Raw genomic sequence first — 18,778 nt, 5'->3', positions numbered from 1 at the left:
TTCACACCTGATGTGTGATATACAGGTAAAACGGGTTCCTTGGAGGTTTATTGCATTTCATAACTGAAAACCGCAAACTCAATCCCATGCTGAAACATGCAAAGCTGAAACACAAGAAAACCACATCTTCCCAGTAAACTGCTGCTTTTCTATATAATGAAACTGTAATCTTCATTACACCCCACAATATGAAAGTGTTGAATAGAATTTCCATCAGTTTTACATAAAGCATGAAGTGTTGATGCAATAATTGGAATAATTGGTTTAAAATTAATTTACTGTGAAATTCCACATTATTGATAAGGATAATTCTTACGATCAAGAGGCACTTCCAGCGCTGAAGTCACGTGACTGAAGAGTATCAATAGCACAGCTGTGATGCCCGGCACCCATTCCCTATTCCTGTCCATGTTTGGGCGAAGAAGTCTGGATCCACACTACAGAGAGGTAGAAAAAGAAGAAAAAGAAAAGGCTCACTATACCGCATTGGTCCTAATATAAGACAGGGTTTTTTTTCCCCCTGGAAATACGTCTGAAAAAAGTCTTACATTCGGGGTGTAGACTTTTAAATGGCAATATACAATCACAACAACAGATGGTGCAAAAAATCTGCAAAACGAGTGTTCCCCTCCAGACTGAAACAAGCCACCATCCCTCACAACTTGCCTACAGTGCCGGGGGGGGGGTGAAAGATGGAGAGACACAGTGATCGTTTCCAACAAAGTGGCTCAATAGCTGACCATGTTAACCAACCACTGAGTAACAGTAACGTAACGATTGTACCTCACTGTCTCTCCTCTGCTCCGTGGAGCTACATGCGTGCGTGAAGCGGCAGCCCCGCCCGCGGTGAAACAGAGGAGAGGAGAGAAACTCAGCGCAACCATAAATGACAACAAAATGCAATAGAGTCTCACACTGAGCTGAAATGAAACAAGTGCACATAAATTTGGTGAATAACACAAATAAACATAGTCTCTGCTGCGTTTTGTTGTCATTTATGGTCGCACCAAGTCTCTCTCCTCTCCTCTGTTTCACCGCGGGTGGGGCTGAGCACTCTTGTGTATTTGTGTGTGTGTGTGTGTGTGTGTGTGTGTGTGTGTGTGCAATAAAATTTATGTGAGTAAAAATAAAATAAGTCTGAGTGAGTCTTGAAAAGGGGCGGTCCCTCTCAGAGTCGTCTTATATTTGGGTCAATACGGTACTATGTTTTGATTTCATTTCATTGATTTATGTAGACCATATGCTCACCAAATAGGGTCTCAATATATTTCACAGTAATAAAATGAGAAGCGTACACACAAAGGTCTCAAATACAAGTAATGTATAACAGATTAGTCCATAAAAAAGAACTATATAAGTACACAGACACAAATATTTAATCTGGACCACAATGGAAAGTTTACTCTGTTGCATTTTTCTACAAAGTTTGCTGACATTCTCACAGTTAAATATCCAAACTAGGGTGTATACAGTAAGTCATGGATCACAAGAGGCTTGTCTGTTGGACAGCTCTTCATCCTGCCAACGCAAAAAATTTGGCAGGAGGAGAAGTCAAAACAAAGTTGATTTCAGACCTTGTATTTTAAACAACTTAAGGACTGTGCACTTGTCTGTCCAGACTGTTATTTACCTTCTCCGGTGTTCAAGACCACATAACAATACAGCCGCTGTGTAGCTGTACACTGTAGTGTTAGCCTGCAGCTCACTGCATCCTAGGTTTTCTAAGCATAGGAGCTGTCAACATCCATGTCCTTATTGTTTCTTTTAAGGTTTTTGTCTTCTAGAAAGAATGTCCAGGCAGTCTTTGTGGAGTTATTTGGTGCCGGCTGAGTTCACATAGCTAAAGTAACCACTGATTACAAGCACATCCCACGTGTTTGCCTGTAAACATATGCCAGGTGAGTGCACTCGGCTGGAACAATCACAACTCAGCTGCGTATTCAGCTGCACACAGACTGGCACATGCATACACAAACACACCATATTAGAGGAAGAAGGAAGCATCCTTGTTATCAGTGTGTCATTTGGATTGAATTCTACATGAGTGCATACCGTAGTCCGTAACAAGGGGACACAGATTGATATGTACAGCTGTCACAAACACAAAGAACCATGTTGGCATTAATGGGCTCTTGTAAACTGCACCACGGGGAGCAAGAAGGTGTGTGGGTGTGCTCTTTTCATTTTATGTCCTTTATCTTGCAAGGTGTGTGGTCCTGTCGCATTAGCCGGCATTGATTTATTAGCAAACTGGCATTATATCACTTCACCAATGGCATCAAGACACTGTAATGTTTTTGATGAATGTCTCTGTCTTCAACACTATATATTTGAGCTTGTATAATTCAGGTAGATGGCTGCAATATATAATGGAATATTCAATCTTAAAATGTCTGCAAGGTTCCAGCTCCATTACTATTGACATTTAATTTTATTCAACTAAATTCTTAAATCAACTGGCATATTTTTCATGCTTTGACAAAGACTAGACTTTAATACTCAGTGCCAGACTAAATGACTTGTTGAGATGGATGTATTTTTGCATTGTATAAGCTGGCTGAATCAAAGTAGCCAAAGGGTGACAGTAACTCCTGTCAGCAGGCTGAAATGAATTTCGTGGTGGGGCACTTTGCTGCTGTCAGGTAAATGGATCATTGCAGACACACAGACACATGTGCATACACAGGCACGGCACACACACACACACACACACATACACAGGGGAGTGAAGTCTTCAGAGGCAGCTGAAGGTGAAATTATCAAGCTCACTGCTCAATTCAGGGCATCTCTTGTCTGTTGGAGACAAAGCATGTCTGATGACATAGGGAGAGTATGGTCATGAACACACACACAGAAAGTAGTGTATCAGATTTTATCCAGCTGTGCTAGGCAGAGTGTGGGAGCTAATACAACCCCAGGACACAGCTAATTACGCCGACGCGTCCTATTGGATATCATTCTCGCTAGTTCGAGAGGAAAGACAAAAGAGAGAGAGAAAAAGAGAGCAACACAACTGAATGCAGGCCATGCATGCTAAATCTTCTAATCTCATTGTGAAAAATGCAATGTGATATTATGCAAATGTAATAGCCCATCTTTAGATTAATTACAGTAATGCTCCGTGCCGCTACAGCAGAATTGGCCTCCTCCACCGCGACAGTGGCCATATTAAGCACTGCTGGACCTCAGGCCATTTTCTCCCACACAGAGAGAGACAGTGACACCTGGTAAGGCTGCTTATAAGTGGGACTTTTGTCTAAAAGGTAATGAGTGACAAAAAGAGAAGGGGAGACGGATGATGGAAAGTAGAAAGAACGAGCAGAAATGAAGAAGATATTCAAGACAGGACAGGGGACAGGGAGGGAAGTGAAAGAGAAATCACATAGCCTAAGAGAAAAGTGTAATACTATATGACGTTCTGCATCAATGCTGGATTTTTTTTAGGCTAATATTGATAAACTAAGAAAAAGAATCTTGCCAATCGTCTCTGGTGTTGATATCTGCATCAACTCAATCATATCCTTTTTCTGAAATGATCTCACACATATAGTATGTTTGGCGTTTCCACCGTATTGGCTGACATAAGTATACTATATATATATATATATATATATATATATATACATACACAGTATCTAACTGATTTATACATAAATATACTGACAGTAAAATATTACTACTGTAGTTTACTGCTCTTAAATTTCCTTTGTATATCAGCCAACCAACACTGTATATCAGTCAGGCTCTACTTTAAAGACAGACTACTAAACACAGATGAGTATAAAATAACTAACTTGTGAAAAAACATTTTTGGCAGCATGGAAATATTATAATATTTCTAATCTAATTTGTCATCTGGTTTTCGTCCTTGTCTGTTTTTATATCTGACCTGGGTCACATCTCCAGAGAGGCAGGGAGGGATTAACAGCCCCAGGGTAAAAATGAAAAAAAAAAAAAATCAGTAGACAACACAGATGACTCCCCAAGTGTGGACCCAAACAGAAAACAGACACACACATACACAAAATTAGCCGCCGTGTGCAAAATGTCAACATCTCCATATTTCAACAACTAGAATGTCACTGAGCGTTAAGCGGCATAAACTGCTCAGACATTCACGTTGGAAATTCATCACCACTTTTGGTTTGCATGATCATCATGCACCATTTAACTGAACTTTTAACCTTTTTTAATAAAGAGGACAAAGACTCTTTCATACCTGTTTGTAGCACGATCAAATACTGAATATGTTATGTGTAGTCTGAAGTCTGAGGGAATTAGTTTACCTTAAGGCTGTGCTGCGAGGCTGTACTGTGCAGTGTGGTGGAAGACATTTCTTTGGCAGCAATATTATCCAAAGAGAGGCTCTCGCAGAACAACAGTTACACACAGTCTAGCATTCATCCTAAAGCTAAATGGGCAAAAATCACTTCCCGTTGCCTATTTTCTCACAGGCCACAGACAAAAATCCACAGATGATGATGATGATGATAATGATGACAAAGAGGACTCAAAGGAGGAGGAGTGGGATGAGTTTGGCTTGTGGGTAGGTCATCTCTCATCCTCTTCTTTCCCTCTCCTCTCTGACTCAGAGGTCAGAGCCCAGAGGTCAAAGAGTCACCCTCGAGCTCTGCAACTCTGTCTTGACCAGTCTGTCCTTGTCTGTTTCTTTCTTTCATTTCCTCTCCTCCTCTCTATCTATCATCATATTGTGTCATTGTGCCTCCTTGAAAAGAGCCCATGAGGTCTGTGCAGTCTGGACATCAAACTGATCATGCTAATATAAACCTCAAAATTATATTTTTGATGTTTTTAGAATTTACAGTAGCTGACACTCATCTACTGCAGAGTGCACGAGTGAGCAGGTAAGTAAGGTAAGTAAGTAATCATAATGACGGATATGGAGGTTGAAATTTTGACTGTTTCTGTCCACTATCCCATCCTAGATACAGTATACCCACAAAGAGTCAATGAGAACCCTTATATCCTCACACATTCTTCAAATAATGCCTGCCTTCTGTCACTATTTTCAGTTCAATAGTGTGAGTTTTCATTAATCAATCAATCAATATTCCACAATCCCATATAGTAAGACTGCAGCATTATATAAGCACCTATAAAAATTAAAGTCAGTGGTGCAGTTTCTGAATAAATCAACTGTGTGTGTGGACTGAGCTGAGCACTCGACACTTAATGGGCGAATTAAACTAAATGGCTGTGGATTTAAATTCAAACAATGTGTCAGTTATAACTGAATTTATAATAAGTGATGGTGTCTATGTGGCCCGTGAACAAAGAAACCTGTGGTTACAAAGGATTCTTTATTAAACAAGTTTGTCTTTCTTTTGTCAGTTGTTTAAAATTGTTTGATGGTGGAGTTTGGCACAGGAATGACATGTCTCCATATGAGTTACCTTTGATTTGGCTAAATTTGTCTTCCTCACTTTTAACAATTTTATTACTTTTATTATGTGCTTTGTTAATTCATGCACACAGCTGTTCTTTGCATTTGCAATTAAGAAAACAACATCCTGTATGATTATGGCCTAAAACAACCCACTCTTTTAAAGCAGTGTGCAACACTGTTGTGATACTTTCCAAGCACCAACATGGGATGGTGGTTTGTTACATAATGTGTTCAATCCCTGCAGACACCAGTTTGTCCATTCAATAATTTTGGTTAGACTCTTCAGTATAGTGCTGAAATTATTCAATTGATCAATTAATCATTTAAGTCAATTATGAAGCACTGGTTACAACTCAAATGTGAGGATCTGCTATTTTTCTCAGTTTTATACCTAAATGGAAAATATTTGTTTTACCTCAGACAAAAGAAATTTGAAGACATGACCTTGAGATTTGGGAAGTACAGTCCTAATTCAATATAATGTAAAGTTACAATAGTGAAAGGGATTTTCTGAATCACTCTTAAAATATATTGTTCTCTGTGACATTTCTCGTCAACAACAAAAAAATGATGTGAGGCCCAGTGCTGACACAAACCCCAACAGTGTTTCCGTCTCTCAGTTTGCAAACCCTGCAGCAACTTACTAAGTTGGTCACTCCACAGCCTTCAGTCACACTGAAAGACACTGAGGGGTGACAGCCTGACTAGACAGATGAGGGAGGAAGCGAAGGGAGGAAGGACAAGCATTAGAGGGAGGGATGAAAACACAGTCATCCTCAGTCACATCAAATCACAGTGACAGAGACATTTCTGAGACAATAGACCGAGTCGGACCGCTTTCAGCTTCTGGACTGGAGTGCATGCAGGGTTTCTCATCTGCATCACAGTAAACTGACAGATCTGAGTGTCCTGCAGTATCTGAACATAAACGCATAGATGCCACGATTAAATGTGTAGTTTGAGAATATTTTGTCTGGGAAATTACATTACCATTATATTCATTTGTTTGAACAGACATAGTGACTAGACTACACTGAACTGCAGTGGCCTTCTTACAATCTGTGTGTCTGCAGTAATCAGGTCACTAGAATAGGGACTCTGAGCCATGAGAGTTCTCACAAATGAAGCAAGTAAGGAAAAGGAACTAAATGTGAAGCCACTGTAACTGCTGACATTTGAGAAAGTAGATTTAACACTTTTCCACTGTGTAATCTGAACCTCTAAAACTGAGACTAGAATAAGCTAAAACCAACCTGAAGCTGGATAGAAAAACTGAAAACTCCAATAGCCCTGCTTCTGAATCAACAGTGGGCAAGAAAACGGAGGACTGAGACAACCTCCTGTAAAAAATACATCAGCAAGGCCACACACAGACCTTTGCTTATAACACCGAACAAAGCCTTTGTGCAACCAGTGCCTGAGGAGAGAACTTTACCTCATTGTCTAACAGTATTCTTAAAACCACCTCTGCAATCATGTGTGAGAAGTAGGTGCTTGTTGAAGTCTGGCAGGGAATATCCACTATTCTAGCATAAGCCCTTGATACTACAATCTTGGAGACTGAACTAATTTTTTGGGTCATTTGGGGGCAGTAGAAACAGTCTGTGAACATTGACATACTTTTAGAATAAAACGGTAAAATTGTTGGCAAACAGTTGCCTGTTTCTGCACCTAACAGATATGTAGCAACATTAACATTCATTTGGTGTCGTGTTTCTGGCTACCTGATGAATATAAATCCAATATTCATTCTCCTTTCAGCTTTGTTTTAAGTCTCCATTAACTCCTGAGGGAAATGTCTGGCTCTTTAGCTGCTAAATGCTAAACTATGTTCACCAGCTGGCAGCTAACTTTGTGTGCTAACTGCCTAGCTCCAAACAACAGTCAGTTTTCAAAGCTTTTTCACACAACATTAAAGAGCCAGGTTTGGGGCCTGAACACAAAAAAGACACTTCTAGTGTCTGCAGAGAAGGAATGCAAAATGAAGGGCATTGTCAGTGGATACCAGAGTAGACACCATTAGCTAACATGCCAGTTCTGTGTAAACCTCTGAAGAAAGGGCTGACCCCGAGTAGAAAACTCCAACCTGCTCTCTGTCTCTGTCAATTTGATAACTTTATTGGCGTGGCTGCACTGTCTCTTGTTCTCGTTTTCTCTTTTTTTTCCCCCTCCTTGACAAACCCCATAAAGCCGTGAACAAAGCCCATTGTAAGGTGAGAAAACGGCTCTACTTCTTTGGGGCAATGCCTTGACTGTACTTTTTGATCATAAAGGAAACAAGGGGACGCATTGCCTTACTAATCCGTTTTGAGAGATACGGGGTGCTTTTCATGCTCGTTTCATATCTTTTTACACAGTTAAGTATTATTTACTGAAGCGCATATGCTGCAGACAATAGTGAATAATGTTGCACTTTTATTACCTTGGAAGGTAGGAGGGATAGGAATAAAGCATTCACTCTAAAACCAAAGTGAAGCTAAATTATCTCATACTGTTCAAGGTGTATTTTCGGTTAAACAAATACTGAGAAATGCAGAGGTGAGGTGTAGACTTATGGCTTGTTATTTCTAGCGATATGTTTACATAGTATCCTCCATGGATCAGTTAGTACATTTGATTCCATTAACCAAGGAGAACACTGTATGCTTAACACACAAATTACAAACATGCATACCTGGAAGATGGCCAGTATATTCTTGCCAGTATCAAGAGCACTTCTGCAGGTTTTTCCTCAATTCTCCTGCCCAGATTTCATGGTCAGGATTGGAATAAATTACAATTGTTTACTTTTAGAGAGCGTTGTAATTTGACTGCTGACATCATCGGAAGCTGTCCGCTAGATTGGAAGTTTTTGTAAGAGAAGCTTTCCCTACACTAACACCACTTCTTTGCAGTCAAAAGACAGAGCTGGCAGCCTCTTTGTCTCCAATAGCCCCTAAATCAGATTACACACAGCCACCTAATCAAAACAAACTATCTCAGCCTCTTTTGCTCGTGCACACTCGTATGCACACACACACACAGGGCTTTCCTTTTTTGGGGTCAGTTATTCTAGCACCATCCGCAGAATCCCCCACTGCCTGCTTTTCTCTGAGGCTTTGTGAAGTGCTGATGGTCAGCATGCGCCAGTCCATGCCTCCACCCACTCCGCACCTCTCCAACCCCCCCACGGGGGCTATTGTCCTTCCGTGTTGTTTACCACCGGGATAGCGCTGAAACGGCAGGGGTGTTCTAGGGCACAAGGTGACACCTCCAGCAATAAAAGATGTGGCCACAGCTTGACTGGGTGTAGTTCTTTACTTAATATGAACTGTGCAGTAATGGTGGAAAAGCACATGTGCATTGTGCGTAATCCTGGTTTTGAAACTCATGCAATATTTATTTTCAAATGCATCTAATATTTATTTTCATTATCGATTAATCTACAGATTATTTTCCTCAGTTATTTGTTTGGTTTATAAACAGTGAATCACTTGACTAAATTTCAGCTCTAAAATGCATTTCTAGCCAATTATATGTTGTCAAAAAATTGCTTACAGGCAAGGGCCAGTGTCATTTGCATATTTAGAAAAAAATATTGAGTATGACTAATTGCTAATTACAGTAGTAGGTGGTCTCAAAACCGAAAAGTAAACCTAGATGGTGTTCTCTTGTCCATGGGCGCTATACAATGAAAAGCTTGAACATCTTGCTCAAGGGCACTATGAGACATATCCTGTAAGGTTGAGTCTGTTTGTTCAAGTGCAGAGCAGCAGTAAAAGTTACTACAAGGAGTTTTTAATTAGTTTTGAAACAGTCTCAATTTAATACTGATGTCTCTACATGACCTACATAAGCAAATGAGACAATCAGCGAGAAGATGGGCTATTTCTATATAGTTATTCTAAATGCCTGTCACTGGGTCAGATTCCCTGCAAAATCAGACGAAAGAAGTATGGCACGCAGACCGGAAGAGCATATGTTTACGTGACATGTTAGCATTGTAGCATGAGGGAGTACAAAGACATGGAGAGGACATTTCTCTTTGTTTGATAACGTTAAAAGTAAAGTTAGACTTGTTGGCTTCCCAACTCATTTTAAAAAAGATGAGAGAAACAGAGAGAGAGCAAGCGAGCTGAGAACATGAGAGAGAGAGAGAAGCATTGGTCGAGCGCGCTAGAGAGTGTATAAAGAGAGGGAGCTGCATTAGCGAGAACAAAGTAGTGAATCAGACGTTTACTTTGCTTCACCATCATCATATAATAATCGTTAATCTTACATAGCCACAAATAGATACGTTACCTCATCACTATGCATCCTGCAAACAGCTGTGTTTAAAAAAGAAAAATAGTATTAAAAATAAGTTGCATCTTTCTTTCACTCACTTCCAAAACAAATGCACATGCTAGCCAGATCTTTACAAGGGGAAATGCAGTCTTCATTCCAGGAAACACTACTGCTTTATTCCACAGGGGCTCCCAAAAGAAATCAACACAAAATGAAAGTTCCTTGTAGTAACTTTAAACTGAGCTGAATGCTTCCAGGTGACATTTGGTGACATATTAACCACCATTAACATTCAATTTAATCACATATTTTTCAACTACAAAAAAAGGTAGTAACTGCATTCAAGAAACCGAAACAAAAGACAATTTAATCTGGATTTATACTTCTGTGTTAAGGCAAAAATCTAACTATACATCGTGGCTATGGCTGTGATGGAAAGTCCACAAGAACTGTGATTGGTTAGCAGTGTTTTCTCCTACAAGTTTTCTGATGCAAGTGGACAGTTGAGACCACAAAAAGATCTAGCAAAGCATCACACTGCAGACCTGTTTACGATGACTGCCCTCAGTTTAAATGAATGTGAATATAAACACATGTAGCATTAGACGTGGCAAAATAGCATTATGAGTTACATGGATATAACTCCAGTTATACAAGTATGTGTGAAGCCCACACAACTGTGTATCACAGGATGTAAACAGCTACTGTGGAAAAGATGATTAAAGTACGATACAGCCTGATCATGTATAATACATGTACAGTACAGTGGGTGAAATCCAACACTCAGTTATAAATCAAAACCTACACCATACAGATCTATGGCAGAACTCCCATTAACTCCTTGTGTTGATAAATCCTATGAATGCATTAGTCTTCGCTTCTGCTGTTTTATGTGACTACGCTATGCGGCAGATGACATGGAGCGCTAGTTTTCTCACACAAAAAGGAGACTTAAACTATGAAGGAATGTGTATGTCTTTGTCTCTTGAGGTTCATTTTAAAATTCTTATTATCAAGGGATACTTAGACCCCATTCAGACTAGGGTTCTGCAGACACCCTCCCCCTTTAACCAACCCAAAATTTAACCCCACTGCAATGAATTCCCATGCATCTCACAGCTCCCTCAAATCCATGATATGAATAGGTTGACCCTGACAAAAAAAGAGTGTCTTATTGTCATTTCCTGTTTCCTTTTTTCTATTAAGGGAATATGAGCAGTCCCGCCTTTTCATGAACTGCTTTGCTCCAGGCACATTTAGAGTGATCCTCTCTCAAAAGGTGAGAAAATGGGAAGAGCAGACAGTCACACCCGCAGCCTGATAAAAGGTCTGTTAACACAAACTGCTGTATTCATCTTGTAAAAAAGAAAAACAAACACCTGCTTTGAGAAAATGATACAAAATAAATATTAAAAATACCGGCATTTGACAAAATGAGGATTATGTTGAAATATGTGTAACAAAGATCCAATGTGGTTTATCTACTTCAAATACTGCATATTGTGGTTTAATAAACCGAGAGTACATGATTAAACCGCAATAGCTGTGAGAACATAATTACTTAAAAACAAAGCTCATCCATGTGTAACTCATCAAAAGCCATTTCTGATAGCTGCCATTACAATTCGTTTCATCTGGCATCCAATTATAGCGCTGTGATATTTGGACAATTGCACACGTTTTGCCAGGCGTATGGACTGGTTTGTTGGCTGCAGGCGGCTTGGCTGGGTGTTGGGTGTGTGCCCATCTGCACGTAAGTGTGTATGTGTGTAAATGTGTGTGTTTGTGAGTGCGTGTCTCGCCTGTCTAAGGTCATCTCGTCAAAAGCTGTGGGCTGAGCCAGAGCAGAGGGCCACGCGGCTCAATCCATAAGGAAATGTGTTTTTGTGTATATGTGTATGTGTCCTTCTATGCAAAAATGCACACAAATGCTTGCACACACACAGACAGGACACACAATATCCTTGAAAAATATCTTTAGGCAACACAATCTTGTGGTTTATTATTTTATCACCTATTCAGTCTTTTTTAATGAAAGGAACTGAGGTTTATCCAATGAGTTTATTCTCCATTGATCCCGTTATGTTCATTTTCTACTACCACAACCTCTATCCAATCAGTATATTTCTCTCTTTAAATATTTGCTCATTTAACCAATCTGCTTATATCCCTATTTTCCCAAATCCATTCCTTAAACAAACAAACAAACCTTTGTTTGTGCATCATTATCCATCTCCCTCTCCCCTCATTTTCTGTTGATAGAATTTATTTTCATTATTAACCATCCATATTAAAATACATATAAGGAAAGTAATATTGTGGTTCAGGTTTTGGAAGGTACAAAGACTGTCTAGGGAGTATTCTATAGACTAGACTGATGGGTAAAATCTGCTGACACTGTTAAAACTAAGGTAAAGGTCTTTTGGGCTCCATTGATGAACTGCTGCCAGACACGTAGGACCAATGAATAGACAATCATGCATCCACAGTGACACAAACAGAATATATGTGTGGAGAAATGCTGTGGACTCTTTGCAAATGCTGTGTATGAATGCTGTATTCACCTTCATGTGTGTTCATTAAACTGCTTGAACTAACAGTTGAGTTCCATCCTGCTTTGTTCTCTTCCAACCTCCTAAAGAATACCACCTGTAAAATATGGACAACTGGGCTAAACCATGCAAAACCATTACAGAAAGTATCAACTACAATTTTTATCAGAAACCAGCTGTTCACCTGAGTGTGAAAAAGTCTGTTTGAAAAGAGTAATGCAATGAGCATGCATGTTGGATAAAAAAGGAGCTAAAATCAATAGTCGGTCTCATTGTAATACAGTGTGACAAAGTGACGGCGCATGACCACATAAATCCAACTGGACTTGTAAACTGGCCAAGTCTCATTGGTATTCCTGAGTGCTATTGCTAGGTAACGGGTATTGATGAGCAGATAGATGCACGTGGCCTTGGTACGTGACTCTGGGCTATGACTTAACTGACTGTGTGTGAGTGCATGTGCATGAGTGTGTGTGTTTATGTTTGTATGTCCTTCAGGGCAAGAATGCTATACCTTTTTATAGCTGAGGGACCTACATGTCTTTACCAATTTACTAGGCCTGATCCATCTGATGAAGACCTTGTTTTGTACACAAACACACATAAAGAAAGTCAAACTTGCATTCTCTTCTCTCTCAATACAACTAACAGATAGACACATGATATTTAGGCCTGCATAGATGGTGAAAATGTTCATTGCACCCTTAAAAAGTGGTGTACAGGATTCACAGCATGATGTTTCTTTTCTTAGAGCCTCTTGTAGAGGAAAGCTCATTGAGAGTCAAGAGTGGTTGTCTAAGGATAATATGCAGTAAATGGAATGGCAAACTGGCCAGTAGTTGATGGTAGAAATGGACGATCAGACAGATGGTCAAACCGATCGATGGACTGACTGATAACACCGTAAGAGCTAGCGGGGTAGATATGAGGACATAATGATGAAGGAGAGATAGTGTGAGGGGGGAGACTGAGGGAGAGCAGGCTGCAATGTTGACAGGAGAGAAAGGGGCATGATGGGAAGGGGGTAGGAGGTGAGATGGACGGTGTTATAGTGGCGCAACAAGCTGGCATGCCCCCCCTTTTTTTTCCCTCCTCCATCCATCTGTTCATCAGAATTACTCACAGAGAGGGATGGAGAAACTGTAGGAGGGCACAGACAACAGGAGAGGAGATCCATCTTCACAATCAAACACCAACAATAACCGCATTCAAAACCACTTTTCCATCTTATCTTTTCAGGAAAATAAACTGCTATAATGATGAGTCACTGTAAAAATTATGTTATAGGCAATACAGTAGAGTGTTCTCATGGGACTATTTAGGTAACAATGATAGTGCTAGGAGATAGAAACGTTGTAGTGGTGTGTTATGTAATACTGTGCTGCAGAGCCTGCTGACTTGCTCTACTTACTAGGGACCATGGCTCCCTACTGACAAATATGTTTTATGGGCTTTCCACAAGGCAAATGCACCATGCAGTATACTAGTCCTGTTATCTGTGTTCATTGATACAAGCTATGTATGCTGCTGCTGTCCTAAAGTAGTACCAAACCTCCAGCTGTATCATTTACAGTGATGGGAAAGCTCCCTGTGTATGTGTAATTCTTTGTATCCCAAAATATAATCAGTTGTATATATTTTTTGTCATTCTCTGTCTCTGAACTAATATTTTTTTCTATAAATGTCCATTAAATATGAAATAAAGCTGCACTGCATTGTTCAGTTAGGTGTATAAAATGGTGTCTGAGCACTTCCCTCCTGTCTCTGTTTGTGTGTGTTCACATGTTCAGCAGCAAGTGATGCCAGGACATGTGGCTCTCATTTACCCAATCATATTCAAGCAAACTCCTCTGTCCAAACACAAGCTACGCAATGACATTGTGCTCTCATTTTTCTCTATGTGGGTATATTGTTACTTTCAGTGTTTTTAGGTGGGCTTAAGGATTTTTGTGTCTTAATATTTCATTGTATCCCACAAATGGCTTTTAGCAGTACATTGGATTAATCCTGACCTCTTTCACCGACAGGATAGTCTTTCAAACCACAAGCCTGACCTGTCAACTTATGGGTTATTTTTCTGCATCGAGGAATTGTACTTATTTTGTGTTATCATCCTCATAGCAAGCCACAAAACAAACTTCATCTAAATAAGGCAGTTGTAAAAAGCATCATGCTGCTGTCCTTGGTTTGCTGACCTACCACCTGGTGAGTGTGCAAGCTGCAAATATCAAGTAGGCACAGTCAAGACTGCAGGTTATACATCAGTCACTGCCAGCTGTAAGACATGCCTCAATATTCAGCGCTTTTCATACCTGCTAACTGACCTTCTTATTTGAATTACAGCCATGCTGTTTGAAAAACTGACAAAATGCCAAAGATGTTTTTAGCACTGTCAGTGACAATTTACACTGACACACAGGGCTGTGACGATAACTGCATTACCACAATACCGTGGTCATGTGATGCATACCGCAGAATTGACCTCATCACCACCGTTTTTTTTAAAAATGCCAAACACAACCGGACAGAGATACACTGGAGAATCTGTGTTGCCTCGGCTTGCTCCAGGCACCAGGCCACAAGACCTCTGCATCACCACACGAGAACGACCACATAGGGGGACGCCGAAAGCAGTGCCTGAGTAAGCAGACGCGTGGTAAACCACCAAACTGTGAGGATATATTGCTTTTTCATCACAGTAAGAAAAATTCCATACCGTCACAGCCCTACAGACACAGTATATAATCGATGACCATTTAGTGCATATATGGATCCAGGCAACTGTGTAAGATTCTGCATATAGTGTGATAATCCCATTGGGATGATATTGAATACATACAGACATTGTACATGAAAAATACAAAAGGCCGGACATGATCAAAAACTACAAAGGAGGAGGTTGGGGTGATGGAGTGAAAGACTGATCAACAAATTCATTGATAGCAATGTGTCCAAAAGCAAAACCAGCTACAGTGGCATTATGAGTGAGTAAGAACTTGACAGATAATAGGCCAACTTATTCAGTGATACAGCATTAGAGCATTAGCCATACCCAGAGCCGATTACAATCACCTAATGGGTTACCAACAAGAAGAGAAAGTGGACTAACATGAGCAATTTTTACCTACCTGTGAGGATTAAATCTCAGCTTTGTCCTGCTACTGTACAGTCTGTCTCCAGAAGATGGTTCAAACCTGCAACAGAATGAAGGATATCAGGCATCACCACACATGCTAATGAATGAGACTAAAACTCTGTGTACTTATGATACTATATTGATGCAAAGTCCACAAAATTGCCTAATCTTATTTCCATCTGAAACTTTAATCACATTTGATTCAAATCTCATTTGATACATCCCTAACGACTGTGCTACTACTGCTCCATTTCCCTTGATATTATGCAATGCTGGAGTTTTTATTGCAACTCATTTGGCAAAGAAATACTTGTACAGCTTACTTTAATGCAAATTTGGATGAGTGTCTTTCCTTCCCTGATCAGCATCAGGCAAGATGGAAAGACATGACCAAGCAGTTCAATGAAACATTTACCAGATGAAAAAATAGTGCTCACTTAAAATGATGGGTTGGTGTAAAGGTGAAACATGTAAAAACTGTCCTTGGTTGACAGAAATAATACGATTTTCAAAAGATGTATCCATTATTTTGGGAATGAGCTCTTTTCATGAGAGCAGGTAATGAAATAGACAAAGGGACATATTTGGTCCTCAAAGCTAACAGACTTCAATTCATTCATCATATCAGGCAGGTGTCACACACAAGCGCTACATGAATACATGGGCACAACCTCCTAGCTCTCCAGGGAATACCCAGTAAATGAGTGCGTCTTGCTGAACACAAGCTCTTCCATCAATAACCGAAATGTCTCCAGTCATTTTTATTACTTTTACCTCCAGCAGGGGACATGCACAAATGAATGGTTACCCACTAATACAAACACACACACAGTGACCCCCACCTCCTGCAAACAGGCCTCTCTCCGTGACCGTGAATGCATTATCATAATCTCCAGAGAGCCTCTCCATTCATCTCACATTAGCAAAACAAATGTGACAGACAAAGAACGCCAGCCCATTTAGACATGAAGCCATTAAAAATGTAGTTAGCTCAGATGAGATAGTGAATATAGTGAGAGATGCGAGTAGCCATTAATAAGCCGAGGTCGAGCTGTTTGAACTCATTGGATGATGTAAAAGATGAGTGAGGGGTCTTTTTGTTTAACTCCCTGCGATGACATGGGTGAGAAGCTGCTGTCACAGAGAGAGAGAGAGAGAGAGAGAGAGAGAGAGAGAGATTGGAGGAACGCCAACGACCCAACCCAACCCCAAGCTGTGACACGTTACCATAGAAACAGAACGATAAAGAGGTAGGGAGCCAAACACAGGGAAGACGGCAGCTATTTGATGTTATTTGTCATTACATAAGATCAGCACATTGGAATTTAACTGAATCTGAATTTAATCAAGTGTACCTGAAATGAAGGAGAGAACTGAATGACCTGAATTGAAATACATCAAGTTGAATTAAATAAAATTGAATAACTTGGACTGAACCGATCTGAACTGAGCAGCATTGATCTGATCTCTGCTGAACTGAAGCAAATTGAACTGAGCCGAACTGAGACCGGAGAGGGCAGACACAGATGAGGCTGAGAGAGGGAAAAAGAGGGGGAGATGTTAACGAACGGAGACAGGAACGCACCGAGACATCAGAAAACCCCGGCAGGAGAGGCAGAGTGAGGATGATGGGAGAGAGAGTGAGAGAGAGAGAGAGAATGAGAGAGAGAGAGAGAGAGAGAGAGAGAGAGAGAGAGAGAGAGAGAGAGAGAGAGAGAGAGAGAGAGAAGACATGAAAAAGTGAAAAGGCGAGTGGGAATCAGAAACATGCATTATTAACGGGCAAATCTAAAAGCGCTTTATCATCAGAGCGAAAGAGAAGGGGGGGTAGAGGAGAGACAGAGACAGAGTAGAAAAAGAGAGAGAGAAGGAGAGAAAAGCTAGCAGACCTGACCCTAAGCTCCAACACATTACCATGGAGACGGAAAAAAGAGAGATCCTGGGCACTAAAACAAAAATGCAATTTACTTCATTTAATATGTTCTATTGTATATTTAACGAAATGGCGCCACTGACATTATATTTTCTTATTTTTTTTGTATGAATAAACCACGCTGAGCCAAGAGCATCAAGACCATCACACATCACAGTGGGGTTGGACAATATGAAGATATAAACTGTGAAACAAAAATGTGTATGCAAGTAAGAGACAAGAGTGGACAACATGATGTAAAGAGCTAATGGACAAACATCGTAAGTAACTTCACTGCAATACATGTGAGTCAAATTACGTTGAAGGCCTGTTAGTAGCTGTGAAAGAACTGATTTGTATTTTTTAAAGCAACATAAGAAAACTGACAGAGAAGCCACAATCTCTTTGTCCAAATTGCAGGTGAAATGTCAAAAGGATCCAAGAAATTACTTAAAATGACCAAGTGAATAGTCCTGATAACATAGAATGTATTTATATAAAAATAAATGGGAGCCTTCAGTTTATTTGAATCAGCCATTGCAAAGTTGGGAACTAGTGAGCCAGCAAAGTGTGAAATATATATAGTCCAATCGGAGCCATTCAAACAATCGTCATTCTTCTTGACCTAATTTGATATATGGTCATGTGTTGTTTTTCAGTGGAACATGAGAAAGATAACAAAGGCTACAATATTTTTGCTCACATGGCAGATGCTCTGGTAAGGTCTCGACACTCACAACATGATTTAAAACATAATGTTAAATATATAAATGTGTGGACACTGGGTGTTATTTGAATCTGCTACCGCAAAATCCAGTATGCTGACTCCATTTTGAACAGATTTTGATGGCATTGCTTACCAACCAATACAGGAGGGACCTGACAAGTCTTTTACAGTATATCACAATATAAAGTTCTTGTTTTAATTCTGAATAGCATGAATCCCGAACACTGTTACACAAAGAACTAATGAAACAAAAATAGATCTGATTTGTTCACATCTTCAGCAAGGAACTCAAATATCTCTACCACAACAGTGTGAATGTGAGATGTAAACTCTGAATGTCTAAACATTCCCTGGTGATAAAGCCCAGTGTTTCCCTAGATGTCCTTATATCAACTAAAGTATCATCAAACTATACTGTAGGTCTGATTAGTAAAGCTGAGCTCAGTGCAATACCACTTAAACTTACTATCTATCTCCATTTCAATTAGCTACCTGACTTTATGGATCAACTGGGAACTAACACACTGCACGCAAGTGAATGTTTGTGTGTGTGTGTGCATGTATGTGTGTGTATGGTGTGGGGTGGAGGCGCGGGGGGTGTGGGGTATTTTGCAGACTGATAAAATAACTGACCCCAGGCGTGAATAGAAATGTGTGTGTGTGTGTGTGTGTGTGTGCCTGCTGTAATCCCCTAGGCTGAGGGGCCTCAGCAATCAGCGACAGTAGCAGCTGCCAGAAAAAACACACTTAAGATACTAACCTGACTGCCTGGCCTGTA

At 40.1% G+C, this 18,778-nt stretch overlaps 1 protein-coding gene across 5 annotated transcripts in view; it reads right to left on the bottom strand.

Moving 5' to 3' along the window:
• The window catches only part of nrcama (neuronal cell adhesion molecule a), a 65,008-nt gene that overhangs the window by 23,695 nt on the left and 22,535 nt on the right, over window positions 1-18,778 (bottom strand). For all 5 annotated transcript variants that reach the window (XM_042403530.1, XM_042403527.1, XM_042403528.1 and 2 more), the window contains exons 2-3: window positions 15,354-15,419; window positions 317-437 (exon numbers count right to left, since the gene is read on the bottom strand). In XM_042403530.1, coding sequence (XP_042259464.1) covers window positions 317-410 — 94 coding nt within the window. In that variant the 5' untranslated portion in view covers window positions 411-437; window positions 15,354-15,419. The remainder of the gene's footprint in view (window positions 1-316; window positions 438-15,353; window positions 15,420-18,778) is intronic.

Source organism: Thunnus maccoyii, chromosome 23, assembly GCF_910596095.1.
Source record: "Thunnus maccoyii chromosome 23, fThuMac1.1, whole genome shotgun sequence".
Taxonomy (NCBI): domain Eukaryota; kingdom Metazoa; phylum Chordata; class Actinopteri; order Scombriformes; family Scombridae; genus Thunnus; species Thunnus maccoyii.
This window is presented reverse-complemented; position numbering and strand designations above follow the sequence as displayed.